At 41.6% G+C, this 17,447-nt stretch overlaps 1 protein-coding gene across 1 annotated transcript in view; it reads left to right on the forward strand.

Moving 5' to 3' along the window:
- The first annotated feature begins 3,088 nt into the window (after nt 1–3,088).
- The window catches only part of SMLR1 (small leucine rich protein 1), a 111,237-nt gene continuing 96,878 nt past the window's right edge, over nt 3,089–17,447 (forward strand). The window contains 1 exon segment of the mRNA XM_045500935.1: nt 3,089–3,125. Within this exon segment, the coding sequence (XP_045356891.1) occupies nt 3,089–3,125 (37 nt within the window).

The raw sequence follows: 17,447 nt of genomic DNA on the forward strand, positions 1-17,447 counted from the left end.
TTCAACTGGGTCGTCTAATAATATTTTTAACCTTTTTGTGCACAGTAGAATAAAATTCAGGAAAGTTTTCAGAAACATATTCTCTATAAGACATTTCATACCTTTAGCTTCACAGATTTGGAAAACCTAAAAAAAATCCACCAACTTGAATTATTAAAACGGATTGGCAGTCAAAACTCTAGAGCAATCAATTCACCCATCTTTTGTTTCAAGTCCTAGCCTCTGTAGAATGAACCTTAGAAGAAACTATCTTCTTAAGACATTTTTCAATAACATCTCTTGGTTTAAGGTTTGGTTAGTGACAATGGTATGTGCTTCCGATGCTCATCCTCCCCTAATACTTTTTCTTCACAACTTTTAAAATTTGTTATTCTGTCTGGACAAATGATGATTCATCCTAGATGGGATCGTACACGATTTTGGAGTTTTTAATTCCTCTTTGTAAAATTTTGAGATGACCATATGCACATCCTACTTTTTAAAATTCTTTCTATCAAAATGAAAAAGTCCCGGGGTTCCTGGGTGGCTCAATTGGTTAAGTGCCAGACCCTGGATTCCCGCTCAGGTCATGGTCTCACGGTTTGTGAGATCAAGCCCCACATCAGGCTCTGCATTGACAGCGTGGAACCTGCTTAGAATTCTCTCTCTCCCTCGTTCTCTGCCCCTCCCCTGCTTGAGTGTGTTCTCTCTCTCTCTCTCTCTCTCAAAATAAATACATAAACTTTACAAAAAATGAAAAAGTCCAAAGAATTTGTTTTTCCTAAAAGACTCAGTGCTTGAGTAAAATTAATGACCAAAATCAAACATACTTCCTTTTTTTTTTAAATAGCTCTTTTAAAATTTTTTTTATGCTTTTTTATTCATTTTTGAGACAGAGACAGAGCGTGAGTGGGGCAGGGGCAGAGAGAGAGAGAGGGAGACACAGCGTCTTAGTCAGGCTCCAGGCTCTGAGCTGTCAGCACAGAGACTGGTGCAGGGCTTGAACCCATTGGACCGTGAGATCATGACCTGAGCCTAAGTCAGATGCTTAACTGAGTCACCCAGGTGCCCCAAACATACTTCCTAAGGATTGTATTTTAAAAATATGAATGACAACACGGCAAACAAATAATTGAAGAGTAGAATTATGATATATTCTAATTTCTTTATTCTATCTCCTATTATTTAAAATTGTATACAGTCTTTGACTCAAAAAGTAAATGATCTTTCTAAAGCTATTGAGCTAATGAATCTAGTTCATTCACATTAACTATCAATCCAGCTCCCTATTCATTTGGCCACTTTAAAGTTTCTAAAAACTCTGGGTACATAAAGCTAACAACTCTACCACTCAAAGCATTAAAGTCCCAAAATAATAAATATCTCAGATATTTATTATTGATAGAGTTTAAACATATGGCCAATGAGGAAGTTTTCATTTCAAGTTACATTTGGAATGCCTACTACGTTTAAATGTGAATATTCAGATATTGGTAACAAACCCAAATGAACAGCCCTTGTTCACACTACTGGTGACGGTATATTGATTACATACAATGAAAACCATGTGATGACAATCTGTTGACCAAAAGTTCAAGGCTGTCACAAACAACAGTGAAAGGAGCATTTAGCTAGTTGGCCTTCCAAAGGTCAAAAGTCAAAGCAAACTTGAATGACAGATCTAGACCAAATCCAAGGCCCGAACTCAACCTTTAGTACAACCCTTATTATTGGTACTCTTGGAGTGTGCTGCAGGGGAAAGTGCCCAGGCAACACAGGCATTTAGACCGTTCCAGTCTTTCTTTCTAACTCCTTCCACCTGGGTAACTGTGGGCACGTTACAAAAGCCCTCAGCCTCACTTTCCTCATCGGTAAGACAGGAACGATGTAACCCAAAGATTGAATGAGGCTATGCAAGTGAAGCACCCAGTACAGGGCCTGTCTTGTAGATGCATAAATCCCAGTTACTACAATTGTTATAGTTATCCTGATCATCAACGTTAATATCAAGATTGTATCAGAGCACCTGGACTGATTAGTCAGTTAAGTGTCTGACTCTTGATTTCAGCTCAGGTCCTGATCTCACAGTTCATGGGATCAAGCACCGCATGGGGCTCTGTGCTGACAGCCCAGAGTCTGCTTGGGATTCTCTCTCTCTCTCTCTCTGTCTCTCTCTCTCTCTCTCTCTCTCTCTCTCTGCCCCACCCTGCCCACATGCACACGCATGCTCTCTCTTTCTCAAAAATAAATAAACATTAAATAACAACAAAAACAAATATTAGGATCACATCTACTTTGAGGGCTGTGAGGATTATAGGCTATCTACAAATAGCACATGAAACACTTTGTGCTCAGTTTATAAAATGGACGCTGATGTTACCCAGGCACCTAGAGAACTTTGCAAATGCTATAAATAAAATCAGAATTCAGAGCAAATGCAACTAATAGGTATACACTCAGCTGAAATAGGCATGTCATTTCTTTTAACCCAGTGCCCTCGCCTCCTTGCCCTGTATAGGGAACTCTGCACCTTAAAAATCCTGGGAAAGGCAGATCCTGTCTCTTCATAAAGAAGCTGAAAACACTAGGAAGTGGTTTCACAGCATTCCTGGAAGCGAAGCCTAATAAGCTCAGCCAATCAGACACACCCACTTGAGATGTTTGTATCTGGAGGTAGTGATGTCATGCAACAGGAGCAGGAGATCTTGCTGAGGGACACAGAAGAAGCGTTGACATCCATTTTCAGGTGCAGCAATGATGCCGCTACAAACTGTGATGTTCGGTGTTGGGCATCAGTGGCTTCAATGGTCCTTGCCAATACAAGGCTGTGACAAGAATTTGCTGTGTTCTGACGTGCAGCTCCTCTATCCTGACTTTTTCCAAACCTGGTACTCCAGACTTCCCAATATTTCTGGAGAGTACCCAATACCTTTTCAATAAGTTACTACTCTGCTTAAATCAACCGAAGTTTCCTTCTGTTGATTGTAGCTAAGGCTGGTAGAGAAATTGGTGGCAAGCAGTGGGGTGCTGGGAATGGAGCCCCGAGTGTGGCACTGGCTGAATGCAGGTAAGGTAGTGGGGACTCCGCTATTCCTCCCGGCGCACAGCCATGAAGACTGGCTACCACCTGAACATGGCACCCGGAGGTGAGCTTGCAGACTGGGTTTCCCAACTGGGAATTGGTGATACATGTTACACAGGATATCTTGGGATACGTGTCTGTAAAGGCTCTCGTATTAGGAAGAATTGAGGGTGTTGGATGGTGTCAGCTATGTCTTATGGTGTCCGATAGGATATTGAGAAAAACTAGATTTAAGTTGCAAGTGGCAGGTTTTGTTTTTCTCGGAACACCCACCCCTAAAGTGGCTGTCTTAAAAACAGAGAAGACAAGGAGGTATGGCTTTGCTATTTGAACTTGGTGAAAAGGATTAAGAGGCGCAAACTTCCAGTTAGAAAATAAGTCGTGGGAATGAAAAACACAGCATAGGGAAGATAGTCAATAACAACAACTGCATGGTGGCAGACAATAACTCCACTTCCCATGGTGAGCATTTCATAACGTATATAATTGTCCAATCACTATGTTGTACATCTGAAACGAGTGTCTGTCAGCTACACTTCAAGTTTTTTTATGAAAACTTCTTTCTACCTGTGGTCTACCAGCTAAAATGGCTAAAAACCTGATAATGTACTGCCTTGCAGGACTGTGAAATTAAAATGATCTATTCCCAGGGTGCCTGGGTGGCTTAGTCAGTTAAGCATCCAACTTCGGCCTAGGTCATCATCTCAAAGTCTGTGGGTTGGAGCCCATGTGGGACTCTGTGCTGACAGCTAGGAGCCTGGAGCCTGCTTCGGATTCTGTGTCTCCCTCTCTCTCTCTCTCTCTCAAAAAGTAAATAAACATTAAAAAAAAAATTTTTTTTTAATTCTCTACTCCAAATTAAAGCTTTCCAACCAAGGCAGAGACTGCAGAGATGAGGCAGGAAAAGAGATTGGAGCAGAAGACAGGCCTGATCACCCAGGTCTTACTTGTGAACTTCCAGTAAATCTCATCCACAGGACTGAGAGTTAAATATGCCCAATGTGAAGAAGCAGCTGGAATGAAAGCAGCCTGTGTTTAGGTTAGATTATTGCTTTGAAATATCCTTTACGCTGGACACAAGAGCGATCAGGCAAAGCACGGAGGCAGATAGCAAGCAGACAGAAAAGTGAACCCCCAAAGGTGGTGTCTGAATAAGAGCTCTGGCTGTGGTTTCTACTCTGTGGAATTAACCAGACACGAGTAAACAAAATACCCACTAAGTTTCTAAAGCCTCTGTAGTACCCACAATGCTCTGGTTGCAGCCAACATCTTGTGATAGTTTAACTCTTCAAAGCAATCACAAGCTGTCTGAATTTGCACCTATGATAAATAAACTGCTGAAGATTTGCACCTCACAGAAAGGGCATTCCTTTTCCTAATGCCATTGCAGATGTGCCCACAGAGAACAGTGGACAGAACATTCTTTTGTAGTCCAGAACTCGTACTGTCCAGGATGTGCTTTGAACCAATGACCACTGGGTGCCATTTCTGTTCTCCCCTCTTCTCCAATGAGTATTTACTATTGTTTTTATTTCTACTATTGTATATGAGATAATGTTGCGAAGGGTGTGAGTGACTTAACTTTTAACTGGAGATTTCTGGACCAAGAGGAAGATATCACTGAGAAATACTGAACTTGGAGCAAGAAGCAAATCTGAACAAAGCTCTGAGTTTGTTCTCTTTGGGAAGGGTTGACTGCATTTCATGTAGATAGGTGTACTCATGTGAAGAATTTAGCTAGCTAAAGGAGTGTGGGGACATATTGTTACTTGGTTCTTTGGCATCTAAACCTCCTGTGCCATTTCCTAAAAGACCCAGATATTTAGTCCTCCTTCAAACTATAGTCCTCCTTCAAACTATAGCATTCCCCAGCAAATATTGTTATTGGTTTGGAGATGGGCACAAGTCCTAAGTAGACACAATTAATGTAAAGGAAGTTCTTTTTTTAAAAAAAGAAATTGTTTTTAATGTTTATTGTCGAAAGAGAGAGAGAGAGAGCAAGTATGAGTTGGGGAGGGGCACAGAAAAGAGGGAGACACAGAATCTGAACCAGGCTCAGGCTCTGAGCCACCCAGGCGCCCCCATAAGGGAAGTTCTTTATGGCCCATGGTGTGGGAGAGGTTCTTTCTCCTGGTCCCTACCCACATGCTCCTTGTTCCCTCCACCATATTCCTTCAGTTAGGAGCCATCTTGCAACCTTCAGAGAAGCCCACTCATAAACACGTGGAGAAAGGCAACATGAGGAAAAGAGCAGAGCAATTGAGGCAGAGCCACCATCATACTGTACCTGAGGCGTACGTTATCTCTGGACTTGTTGTTACTTGAGATAATAAAGTTCCTTCTTGTCTACGACAATCCAAATTAAGATTTCTGTTCATCTTCAGCCCAAAGCCTCATGCTACACTGACCATGTGGAAAGTTAAAGTTTTCAGCTAGAAACTATTTGTCTCAAAGCCTGGGATGAAAGAGTATTAAACCAGTACAAAGAGCCCCTGGCTCCTAAACCAAGAGTTATCCAAAAAATGGTAGCCGTCAGGTGGTTCACTGACAAATAAGCTCAGGGCAATAATTTTATATTTCTCCTCTATAACTTGACATGTGGAAAATGTTATTGCTTTTCCTCCAGGCATAGCACTGCTATAAAGTTTACTTTTTAAATGAATGTGTCTATGTAAAAAGGAATCAATTTAAAGAAAAAAATTATCTAAATGATAATACAAGTTGTCTTAGTTTCCTGGGACTGCTGTAACCAAGTGTCACACAGTAGGTGGCTTAAAACAACAGAAATTTCTTCTTTCACAGTTCTGAAGGTCAGAAGTCCAAAATCAAGCTGTATGTCGGCAGGGCCAGGTTCCCACTGAAGTGTCTAGAGGAGGGTCCTTCTTGACTTTTTCAGCTCCTATTGGTGTCCAGAATCCCTAGCATTCCTTGGCTTATAGAGGCATCACCCCCAATCTCAGCTTCCATCCTCCTGTGGCCTTCTCCTATGTGCCCGTGACCCTATGTCTGTCTTCTTATAAGGGCTTCAGTCATTGGATTGGGGCCCACCCGACTCCAGTATGACCTCATCTTCATTAGATTCTATCTGCAATGACCCTATTCCAAATAAGGTCAAGTTCGTAGTTATTGGAGGTTAATTTATCATATAGAGGCCACCCATTTGGGACAACATTTTTCTGAGCATCCATCTAGTCATTGATGTTTTCAATTGGAACTTAGTTCTATTATTTCAGGCTAAAATTACCCATCATTGTACTCTGGTGGGTCTTTCATTACTCTGGGCACTATTTCCCAGTACCTGGCATTAGCCTCTGATTTCCTTAGTCCTTGGGTGTCCCTCCTCACAGGGAGACAAAGGGCTTATAATTTGAGACTTGAATTAATTATAGAAAGTAATTATTACATGCTGTACCTCAAAGAGCCTGATCTGCGATTAACTTCTTGGCAGAAATGGGGGAAGTGAATTTAGGAAGAGTAATTTTTCATTTGGAAGATAGCAATCGGAATGGTCACTATTTAAAATTGAGAAAGAAAGTCTGGGGTGAAAAAAATAATAAATCTTTCAAATGGTTTCATGAAATCTTGGGAGCTTTAAATATTAGGAAGGTTTTCCTGTCCCATTTGTTGAAGTAATAAAGTGTGAAGAAATTTTAAATCTGATTAGTTATGCCTGTCTAGCATTAATCTACGGTCTGAAAGGAAAGAAAAAAAAATTCAAAACTTCAATCACTGTTCGTTCCTGTGTTTAATCAGTTAAAAAATATTCTCCAAGGCTGTTCAGAAAACAGTGGTGTTAAGGTACTCTGAAAAATCATTCAGGAACCCATGGGCCAGTGACTAAGGCAAATGCATTTTTCTGAGTATTGTCAAAAGCTGTTTTCTCTTCACAATGTAAGTTCAGATGCTTCTAGGCTGTTTGTGAACCACCTGGTGTTCACAGACCAATGCAGGAATGTAGAAAGCTGTTTCCATGGTGATGAGACTTTCCTCCTGGCAACCACCCCTCCGCCACTTCCATCTTTCAGGAGTTTACATAGGATTTCTGGGAAGAGTGGGGATGGATATACAGCAAGCATGTTGTGGTTTTTCCAAGTGCAGCTACTGTGTATCTGTAAGTAGTGGATGAGTCTCCTCTGCCCACATGGGGAGATGGTCACTCTAACCCATCAGGATCCAACCAAAATCTTCTCACATTTGAAATCACTCCATCAATAACGTTTTACTTAACATCTCATTACGTGAACAGACACTTCTCTATAGTGGGGCTCAGCACCCATGGCCCAAAGTCTAAATCCAGCCTGCCACATGTGTTTGTAAATAAAGTTTTATTGGAAGATGGTCACGCTCAGTCGTTTGCATATTATCTATGGCTGCTTTCACTTTCCAATGGCAGAGGTGAGTAGTTGACAGAAGTGACAGAGACAGCATGGTCCATAAGCCTAAAAGCATTTTGTATCTATCTGGCCCTTTACAAAAAAAAAAAAAAAAAAAAAAATTGTCACTTCCTGCCTTAGAGGAGGTGGAGTCAAAATCTAGTAAGGAGGACTGCAAGGTATAGAAATAGCACAATGTGCTGTCATAAATACAGAGAGCTAAATGAATGCTACTAGGAATCCACACGGACTACCAAGGACAGAGTGGGCTGGGGAGAATCTCTAGAAAAGACGAGACTGAAAGATAGGAAGCCTTGGGATATACAAATCTGGGGCCAGGGGAAGAGGCATGCTACATAGAAAGCGGCCAGCACACAGAGAATGGTGAAGGAAATGCTACCTGGTGTCCTGACACACGGAAAATCCATCAACACTGGAAAGAACCATGCAGACATGAAGTGCTGCTCTCACAGTGAGCACAAGTTCATAACAGCAGAAGGAGAGAGAGTGTGTGACTAGCAGGAGGTGAGGTTGGGGCCCAAGATATACGAGCTCCTGAAAGTTATACAAAGAAAATGATCTTAACCTGTAGGGAATGTAAACTCACCACACTGGAAGCTGATCTGATGAGATCTTTGTTAAAAGGAAATTCAGGAAATCCAATGAAGGATGAACTACAGAGCAAGGAAGTCGAAAGAGAGGGAACCCGGTTACTATCTGTCATCTATGTCCTGCTTACCATGTGCCAGTCACTACGCTAAGCTCTTCACATACATGAACTCACTCACTGCCCCTAACAACCCTATGAAGTAGGTACAATCATGATTGCCACTTTATAGATGACAAATCTGTGGCTAAGAGAGGTTAAGTAACTTGCTCAAAGTCCGACAGGTGGAAATGTGTAGAGCCAGGACGTAAATCTAGGTAATGTGGCTCCAGAGTCCAGCTTCTTCTGTAATCAGTCATGAGATTGTCACAAGAGTGTGAAAGAGAGGTGGTAAGAATTCACTCAGACCTGTTGCCATGGCACACACAAGGTACTCCATAAATACATTTGATGAGGAAATGCTGAACAAAAGAAAAGAAGAAAAAGGAAATAACAAGGACAAAGTGTATTTTGCAGGGGGTAGGGGGTTGGGGGGGGTGAATATAAAATATAGGAAGGAGAGGGAGATGTCAAAGATAATTCTAATAGTTCTCCTTAGGATGGCTGGAAGAATGAGAGAATTCACACACAGACACAAAATAGAAGTGAAAATCAGTTCTGGGGAAAAGGTGGTAAATTCAATTTGAGATTAAACAGGTAATGAATTTGATGAGATGGCAGAGGATCCAAGCAGAGAAACACCAAGAAGCCCTTGAAGGTCTGGGAGCAGGACTTAGGAAGGAGCTTGAGTCGGAACAACGAAGTTGGTGGTTGGGCTTTGCCGAAGTGATGGAGGGGACAGGATGTCTTTCTCACACTGATGGGGAAAATGAAGTGATCTTCACTCGTGACATGCACAATAAATAAAACAAAGAAAACCATTAGACGATGACAGGTGGCAAAATTGGCCTCGTGAAAAGAATGTAGGGCTGGCTCTAGAAGAAACTGGGAAATAGAGGAGAATATTCATTTATTTAATGCCTATTACGTGTCAGGTGTTCTGACATTGCACTTGGTGATGACTATGAGTCTGAAACAGGTGGTGTATCTCCCCTTGAGAGCGGAGGAAACAGAGAGGATAAATGACTTACAGAAGGACACAAGCCAGAAAGTGACAGAGTCAGGATTTAAGCCCAGGTCCGCCACTCCAAAGCCCACACTCTAAATACTACCCAACTGCACAAGGGTCCTTCCTTGTATTTCCCAAAGTTCCCTCAGACCCTCAGCACCATCTGATAGGATATAATTCCGTAAATTTTTCCAGGATCCTTGTATCCTGTGAAAGGATAAATTGCTAATAACTGCTTATAGAGCCACCTCTCCAAGGGGTGTTATCACTAAAATGCTAATTTCAGACCAGTTGTTAGGGAGAACTCTGGATGAATGTACTAATGTTCCTAAGTCTTTGAAAAGCCACTGAAAGGTTTCTCCCTAGTTGTTCTCATTTCCGGTTTCTGCCAGGGCAGCACCTCCCCAAAGCATGGTGTTAGGCACTGAGGACTGGATCCAGAGTTCTGCCTCTGAAAATCTGAGTCCCAGGAAGCCCTCTTCCCAAACCTCGGTGTTTGGTATAAAGACATAATAATTCATTTGGAATAACCAAGGTAAAATGCATTAGTCTGCTTTTAAATATGAATAAAAGAAACACCACTAAATGCAATAAAGATTATTTTTGAAAAGGAAAGAGCTGTCTCTTAATTGACATTACGTCTTCATTGACCTGGTTTGCATCACACATTTAAACAAAGTTTGTGGTTAAATTCCATATTAAATGTGCTTTGTGATTTTACGAATTGTCTTAAATATACCTATTCTAATTCTTTCTTTCTTCTCCGATCAGGCAGCCAATCTCACAGATGTTCTTGGAACAAATTTCTTCGTTGATACTCTCATTTTGTAGTGAAATCACATTGACTCATTGTATACCTCAAATAAATAGATTTCTTCACATAAATATCAATGTTGACACAGCTAAGGAAAGAATTAAGGCAAGTTTATCCTGAGACTAGGACTAAAAGTCTGAATGCTTAGCAGTAAAGAAATAGAAGTACTGTGTCTACAGAAACTCATATTAACAATAATCGTATGTAGGTTATTCCTTCTCATAGAAAATGAAACCAAGGAGCAGCAAATAATTTCAAGCAAGCAACGCAGTGCTTCAGTTGGAAGAGCAGGTCTCCAGTTCCTTTAAAATCTCACACCTTTGCATGCTGTGGGCAAAGGGATTGAGCTATGCAAAATTGCAAACAGCATCTGGCTTGACATTTCCTGAATGTAATTACCCTCCAGGAGAAACAGATCCAGCAGAAAGCAAAAGCCTGCCACCCATGTTAGGAGAGAAGATCCTGGTATATCTAAGACATGACTACTAGCCCCAGTGGGAAAGTCCTCTCAGCATTGCACTTAAGAATATTAATACATCTCTGACCAGTCACTAAAGCCCTTGCTGTTTAACAGCAGCTGCACTCAATGAAGTGAGCTGAGGCGGACTGAGGAAGGAGCAACAGGCTGAGTAGGAACATCATGAAAATAGCCATGAGTCCATGGAGCAAGGCATGTGCCTCGGCCAAAAACTCACCTGTTGATATTCTGCACTTCAAATCTATGGCAACTCTAGAATACATACTCAAATTTCTGGGCCTTTTATCTCCTTTGGAAATAATTTTATTTTCTTTCCCTAATGATTGTTTCAGGCCCTAATCTCAGGTATGCCCCAAATGCACTTCTACTCTTCGTGCAAGACAATTCAGAATTCCCTCCTTGGGTGGTTTTTCCTGATACCCCTAAGCAGCATTGTGCCATACCTTTATGTGGGTTTCTGTTGCATTCTGTGGGTTCTATAATCTTCTATCCATTCTCTCTCTGTTCTGCCGGCGTTTGCTAACTTGTCTTCACTCCTGGACTGTGAGTTCCTTAGGGCAAGCAGCTATATCCTCATCACCCAACTCAGGGCACAGGTGGCGACACCCCCTCAGGCATTCTCCAGGCCCTGGGACCAACCACTCTCCTCTCCCGTGGTGGGTTGAATAGTGTCCCTCCAACAATTTATATACCCCTGAAACTCAGAATGTGACCTAAGTTGGAAAAGGGATCTTTGCAGATGTATTTAAGGTAAGAATTGAAATAAGACTTTAACGTGTTGAAATGGGCCCTATGGTATCCACGTAAGAAATAGAAAAGGACAAACGAGGGAGAATGCCACATGAAGACAGAAACAGAAATTGGAGTCACACTGCCACAAGCCAAGGAACATCAGAAGACACCAGAAGCTGGAATAGACAAGAAAGGATCCTCCCCTAGAGCCATCAGAGGGAGTGTGACCCTGCCAACACTTTGATTTTGGATTTCTGGCCTCCAGAACCGTGAGAGAATACATTTCTGTTATTTTAAGCCACCAAATTTGTGGTAATTTGTTACAGCAGCCAAGGGAAGCTAATAGACTTCCTTTCTCTGGAAACTGGCTTCCTACCAATCCATATGGTTTTAGATTCTGGGAAGCCATGTTGGGACTACAAGATTCTGTTCCCTCACCTCACCCCAGGGACCTCACAGAGCTGCACACATAGTGAATCTGGGCCAGCAATATTCCTTTCCTGGGAGTTTGGGGGACAATAAGAAAGAAATGTTCTTTTCCCATTCTTCTATCTCATTCAAGTTTCTACCCAAACGCCATCAGCTCACAGACCCATTCCCAACATCCTATCTACAACATTCTTCTTCTTATGACTCTAGATCTCTATTCACATGATTTTATTTTGTAGTCTTTATCTCCATATGGCATTATATTATTTATGTGTTTGTTTTTTTCTTTTTGTTCTTCTGACCTCCCTCCTAAGAGTGTAACGTCTATGAGAGCAGAGACAGGGTCTGATTGCTTGACTACTATACTCCTGGCCCTAGGACTCAGCCTTGTATCCAGCAGCTCTGCAGTGAGACAGATGAGGTTGACCTAAAGAGAGAAATCAAGGGGAGAGAGGAAGCACAAGTTTTCTATCAGAGTACTCATTCCCTGTTTCAATTCCTTCTAAGGCATGGCCATATTTCTGCCTTAACTTCTGAGAAACACTCTGACAAAATATGCCCTTCTAAACTTAAGCTAGTTGGTTTACACTTCTTGTATCTACACAAGAAACCAAAAGAGACCTAACTAATATACCATGGCACTTAGTAAGAGCGTGAGCACCTCAGAGGAGTAAATAACAGAATGAAAAATGGAATGAATAAATGTATAATTTAACTGATTAAGTCCTTCTGGCTCCTAACAGGAATAATCTTACAAGTAAGTAAGGTGATTTGAGAATTGTAGGATGTATTTACCTCCTTCAGAATTTATCTTCTTACCACCAACTTGAGTGCCTGAAATCCTATCACTACAGATTTTAGAAATACCCCTTTCAAATATAAATATTCCTAGAAGAAGCAAACCTTTAGCCAGTGACTATTTTAACATCTTAGAAAGCTCTTCTGAATGATATATAGTCACCTTAATGAAGGACAAGGAAAGGGAAGACAGACCTGGGAAATGGCAGGATAGCAAAGATGAATTTCCACCACTTTTCTAGCATGGAGCTGGTCTTGCACTCCTGGGAAATTATGGATTCTATACTCAAGGAAGACTGATTGCACTGATGGCCCAATGAATGGCCTCTCTGGATCTTGCTTTTGTCATGTGATTCTGCAACTCCTCCCATCAAGGGGCTGGGTCTGTTTCCATACTGTTTGAATCTAAGCTGTTCTGTGACTTGCTGTAACCAAAAGAATGTGACAGAAGTGACATTGTACCCAGGCCTTAAGAGGTCTGCTTCCACTGTTTCCTGGAAACCTGCCATTTCCATGAAAACAAGCCCAGCCCACACTGCTGAAGAATGAGACAAGTGCCTATCCAACCAATCCTCTTTGCCAGCAGAAAGTAAGTGAGGCCAGCACCCAGCTGATCTGCCCGCTATTTACAGACACAGGATGAAGCCCATCCAACCTAATGCCAAGCTGACCATACCCACGGGTAAACAAATGTTTATTGTTCTAATCCATTGATTTTTGGAATAGCTTATTACACAGCAATGACTAAATGACAAAATACCAGTCTACCCTGGAAACCCCAAATCTGAGAACATGTTGCTTTCTAAAACCATCTGGAAGCCTTAGATTCTGAAACCACTTTCTCTGAGAGAATTTATACTTGAAGGCTGGGTTTTCAGGTTCGACCCCTACCTTCTACTGACCCTTCAACAGCACAATATTACCAAGTGTAATGGTTTCTAAGGAACCTTCATTTAGTTTCTCGCTTGGATGTCAGGAACACAGCTCCCTTCACCACATTTGGGACCCTCACCTTCTCTAGCACCTACCACTCACACTGACAATGACTTTTGCACCTGGGACAGAGGACTCAGCTGGGAACTGATTGTTCTAGAAAAATGTATACAAAAAGAGTTCTAGAAAAGTGAGAATAGAGCAGAAGGCAGTGAGCAATGGACACAGAGGACTAGAGTTGGAGCCAAAATTGGGCCTAGAGATGGGGCATGATGAGGAATCTCAACAGAAACTGGGAGAGCCAAGTGGTGGAGGTTGGGCTAGTGGGGAGTGAATAATAGCAATGAGATCACATTTGTCTCCCCCTTTTTCTTGTTTCTTTCATTACCATGTCTAAAAGGGACAAAATGACAGACAAAAAAGCAACACATCTTCCTTCCCCCCTTTCCTTCTTTCCTGTGCCTGCTGTGAGTTGGAAAGGAGCCCCAGTGTCTGTCTGGGTAGAAACAGCTGCTTCTGTCCCCAACCTCCTCCCTCTGTCCTGTCCTGACCTCTCCTTATTACGCTATCACTACCTATGGTAAGAGGTAGAATGTGGGGACTGTCTGGGCATGACATAGGTAGGATTCCTCTAGTTTGGTGACCAGCCTGTCAGTCATGGATGAAAGCTGTGGGGAGTCAGACTTTCATGGCAGGACAGAGAGATCCTCAACCTGCCAAACCAATGAGGACCACTATCTTCTGGAGACCTGGTGTGTGTCAGCTGGAGAAAACAGGGCAGTCAGTGTTACTTGTGAAGAATGGAAGAGTTTTATTTGCTTGTTTGTTTGTTTTTAAGGCAAGAAAGGAATCTACAATCATCATCAGGAGCCTGTTCTAATAAATGTCCTGGCAGGATAATTTTTTTTTTTAAATAATGTTGTGTGATTTTTCCCCTGCATTTCACTTTGGGCCTCTTTACAGGGCAGAGGGGATCCAAAGCAGATGTTGCTTATAAAGACAACTATAGTTTTCCTAAAGCTTCAGCCATTAAAAATATTATGCTTCCCTGTGGTCCTGGAAGGAAACGGAAAAAAAAAAAAAAAAAGGAGAATAGGAGGCAAGGGAGGAAAGGGGTCAAATCTGTAGATCTGGTGACCAGTAGACCCACCCTCTCCCTGACTCCCCCCACCCTGGGAAGGGGCAAGAACAGAGTGGATGCACAGGATGCACCCCAAAGTGGTGAACCCAGGCAGAAGTGGTCCAGCCTCAGCAAAGTTTCCCACATCCTCTGGGTCAAAACCCAAAGCCAAGATTTGGGGACTAGTAAGGACCTCAGCAATGAGAATATCAGCAGAAATCATGCTGCACTGGAGGGTAGCATTCCTTCAGTTCATCAGGCTCCATGAATTCTGATGTGACAGTGAGAGAGGAAGCAACCTCAATACTAACAAAGGGGATGGGGTGGGGTCTGATGTGGATGTATTCAATTAAGATCAAGAAATGGATGGGGTGCCTGGGTGGCTCATTCAGTTAAGTGTCTGACTTTGGCCAGGTCATGATCTTGTGGTCTATGAGTTTGAGCCCCAAGTCGGGCTCTGTGCTGGCAGCTCAGAGCCTGGAGCCTGCTTCAGATTCTGTCTCCCTCTCTCTCTCCCCCTACCCTGCTCACACCTCTCTCTCTCTCAAAAGTAAATAAACATTAAAAAAATAAATAAAAGATCAAGAAATGGCTTTATCATGCACACCTAAGTCGGATGGTGGTTCATACCACTTCACCTGGAGATGTACCATACCTAACACATCACTGAAGGTGTGAGTGAGCTCCTAATCCTGTTTTCTTAGTTCCTTTTGAATCAGAACAAACTTGTTAGCCTCCTATTCCATAAACCTTTCAGGCAGATATCCTGCCTCTGTAGTTCTACTGTATCTTAGAGGTTTGCTATAGGGGTCAACTCAGTGCATGCCTCTTTCATCATTAAGGAGAAATGAGACAACAAGCATGTGAGAAACAAAGGGCAAACAAATGCAGTACAAGTTTTTGAATTTGTAGAGTTGAAGGAGATTGTCTTCATTGCATCTCAGGATTCTCTATGTCACGCTCAAAGTCACTGATTGCTTTTTACCAAAAGAAAACTTTTGTCCGAAACTATATTAGATGCCCTTTTGAAGTATGGGTATTTCTTCTCCCCTTGTCATTTCCTAATAAGATTAATGAAACAAGATAAGGCATTCAAAGAACCTAGCACAGGAGAGGAGCTCGGTAAATTATGTTGTGTTTTTCTATCTTTATAAGACAGAAATACTCATGCACCAAACTTCTGGTGTCTTAAGGTGAAATCAGTGCAGAAAAAGCCTCAGCCCATTCCACGCTAACCCTTGCCTGCAGCTCATTATAGGAGCAAGTTAACAGCCCACTTTGTAGGCAGTAGGTTGTCAGGAAGCAAAAAGGCCTGGACACAGAGAAAAGAAGCAAAAAGAAAAGAGGCATTTTCTCAAATCCATGGAAACTGGAGACTTACATAAATTTCAATATACAATTTGCCATTGCTACAGACTCATATACTATTTTCAGCTTTATTTTGCTTTTGCTTTAAAAAAAAAAAAAGCCATCTTGCAGCTGCCAAAATTGGGACATCCATCCACCTGTCACCTTCACCTGCACTCAGACACCCTTGTGATTCTGTCACCATTCCCCAGACTCAAAGTCCATCTCTGTAGCTCATGCCTCGTGTTGCTGTGGAAGGTAACTGATGGTGACCCTTTCCTGTGCACCTGATTTCAATGAGGGCATTAAAAATGGAAAACCATCACTCACGTGTCACTGAGTCTCTTCAAGGGAGGGTAAGAACGTGGCAGTTCTGATGATGTAGAGCAGAGTGGCTTTTAATTCCCAGATTTTCATGAATAGAAACTACAGTTGTATCTGTATCTTGAAAATAACATCAAAGGGGAGAGGAAAGTGGTAAATTTTCACCCTGACTTTTGGTTACTGAAAATCTTAAACTACAACCCACTCTGCACACTGGCCTCCAAATATCACATAACACACGCTTGGCAATCATTTTTTAGGTCTCTCCATATACTTCATTATGGCAGCCAGTATCCTTTATTACTTTTAAGGGAGTGGGATTTAGGCAGTGGTACATTGCAGTTGGCTTAGAGCCAATAGCATGAATCTCTTCCCAAATCTGCATTCCGGGTTGTCACATTGGGTGGCTTCAAATCAGCCACATCGGGCCTATTTACATAACAGAAAATGGCAAATGTCACAAAATAGGGCTTTTTTTTTTTTTAAAGATAGATGGTTCTTAAACACTAATTATCAACACAGCACTGGTTTAAGGAAATGAATGGGAGCAATCATGAGGGTACCAGATGCTTAAGCAGAAGAAAGAATTGATGCTGTTGGAGATGGAAAAATGGCAGATATGAGGTTCATAAAAAAGGGGGCCCAGGGCAAAGAATACCACCACCTACTTTACCATTTTTCTTGAACTGTCAGCTAATGATGCCCCACCCCAGATTGTAAGGTCCTCCCTGTTCCGTATTTACCTAGCACATTCATTCACATACGCTCACCATCAACTTGAAATTTCTTATCAACCATCTCCAAAGATACTCTTAAAAGCCACAGATTTTATTCTCTGAAGTTGTGTTCAGATAAAACTTGCACATCACACATTAAATAATCTTTCCAGAATATAATACCCCCTACTTGCAAACTGATTACAATTTTTGATGAAAAAATCTCCATACGTTTTTTTTTTTACTTTTTATTTTTTTCCTGTTGAATGTAAGGAAACTTCATCTTTGTGTTGAACTGCTGGTTTTCAAGTAGAAACCCAATGCCCACCTGTATGTTATTTTGGCGGCTAAATTAATTAAATTCTTGAGATAGTGAAAGACAATGAACTGCCTATAGGGAATCAGTGTTTCATGCTCTTCACCACTTTAACTGCAAAGGGCAACCTAATCTATACTTGAGGTGACAGATACGACTTCTAAATTATTTATTTTTCTTCCCTTGTTTACTACAAAAGAAAAGGTTTTGTGATTCTGGAAAAAGGAAGTGAACAATACAGGAAATTATATGTCTGTAAGTTAATATTGGCTCAAAGTTGGGCTCTCAATC

This window comes from Leopardus geoffroyi, chromosome B2 (genome assembly GCF_018350155.1).
Source record: "Leopardus geoffroyi isolate Oge1 chromosome B2, O.geoffroyi_Oge1_pat1.0, whole genome shotgun sequence".
In the NCBI taxonomy this organism is placed as follows: Eukaryota; Metazoa; Chordata; class Mammalia; order Carnivora; family Felidae; genus Leopardus; species Leopardus geoffroyi.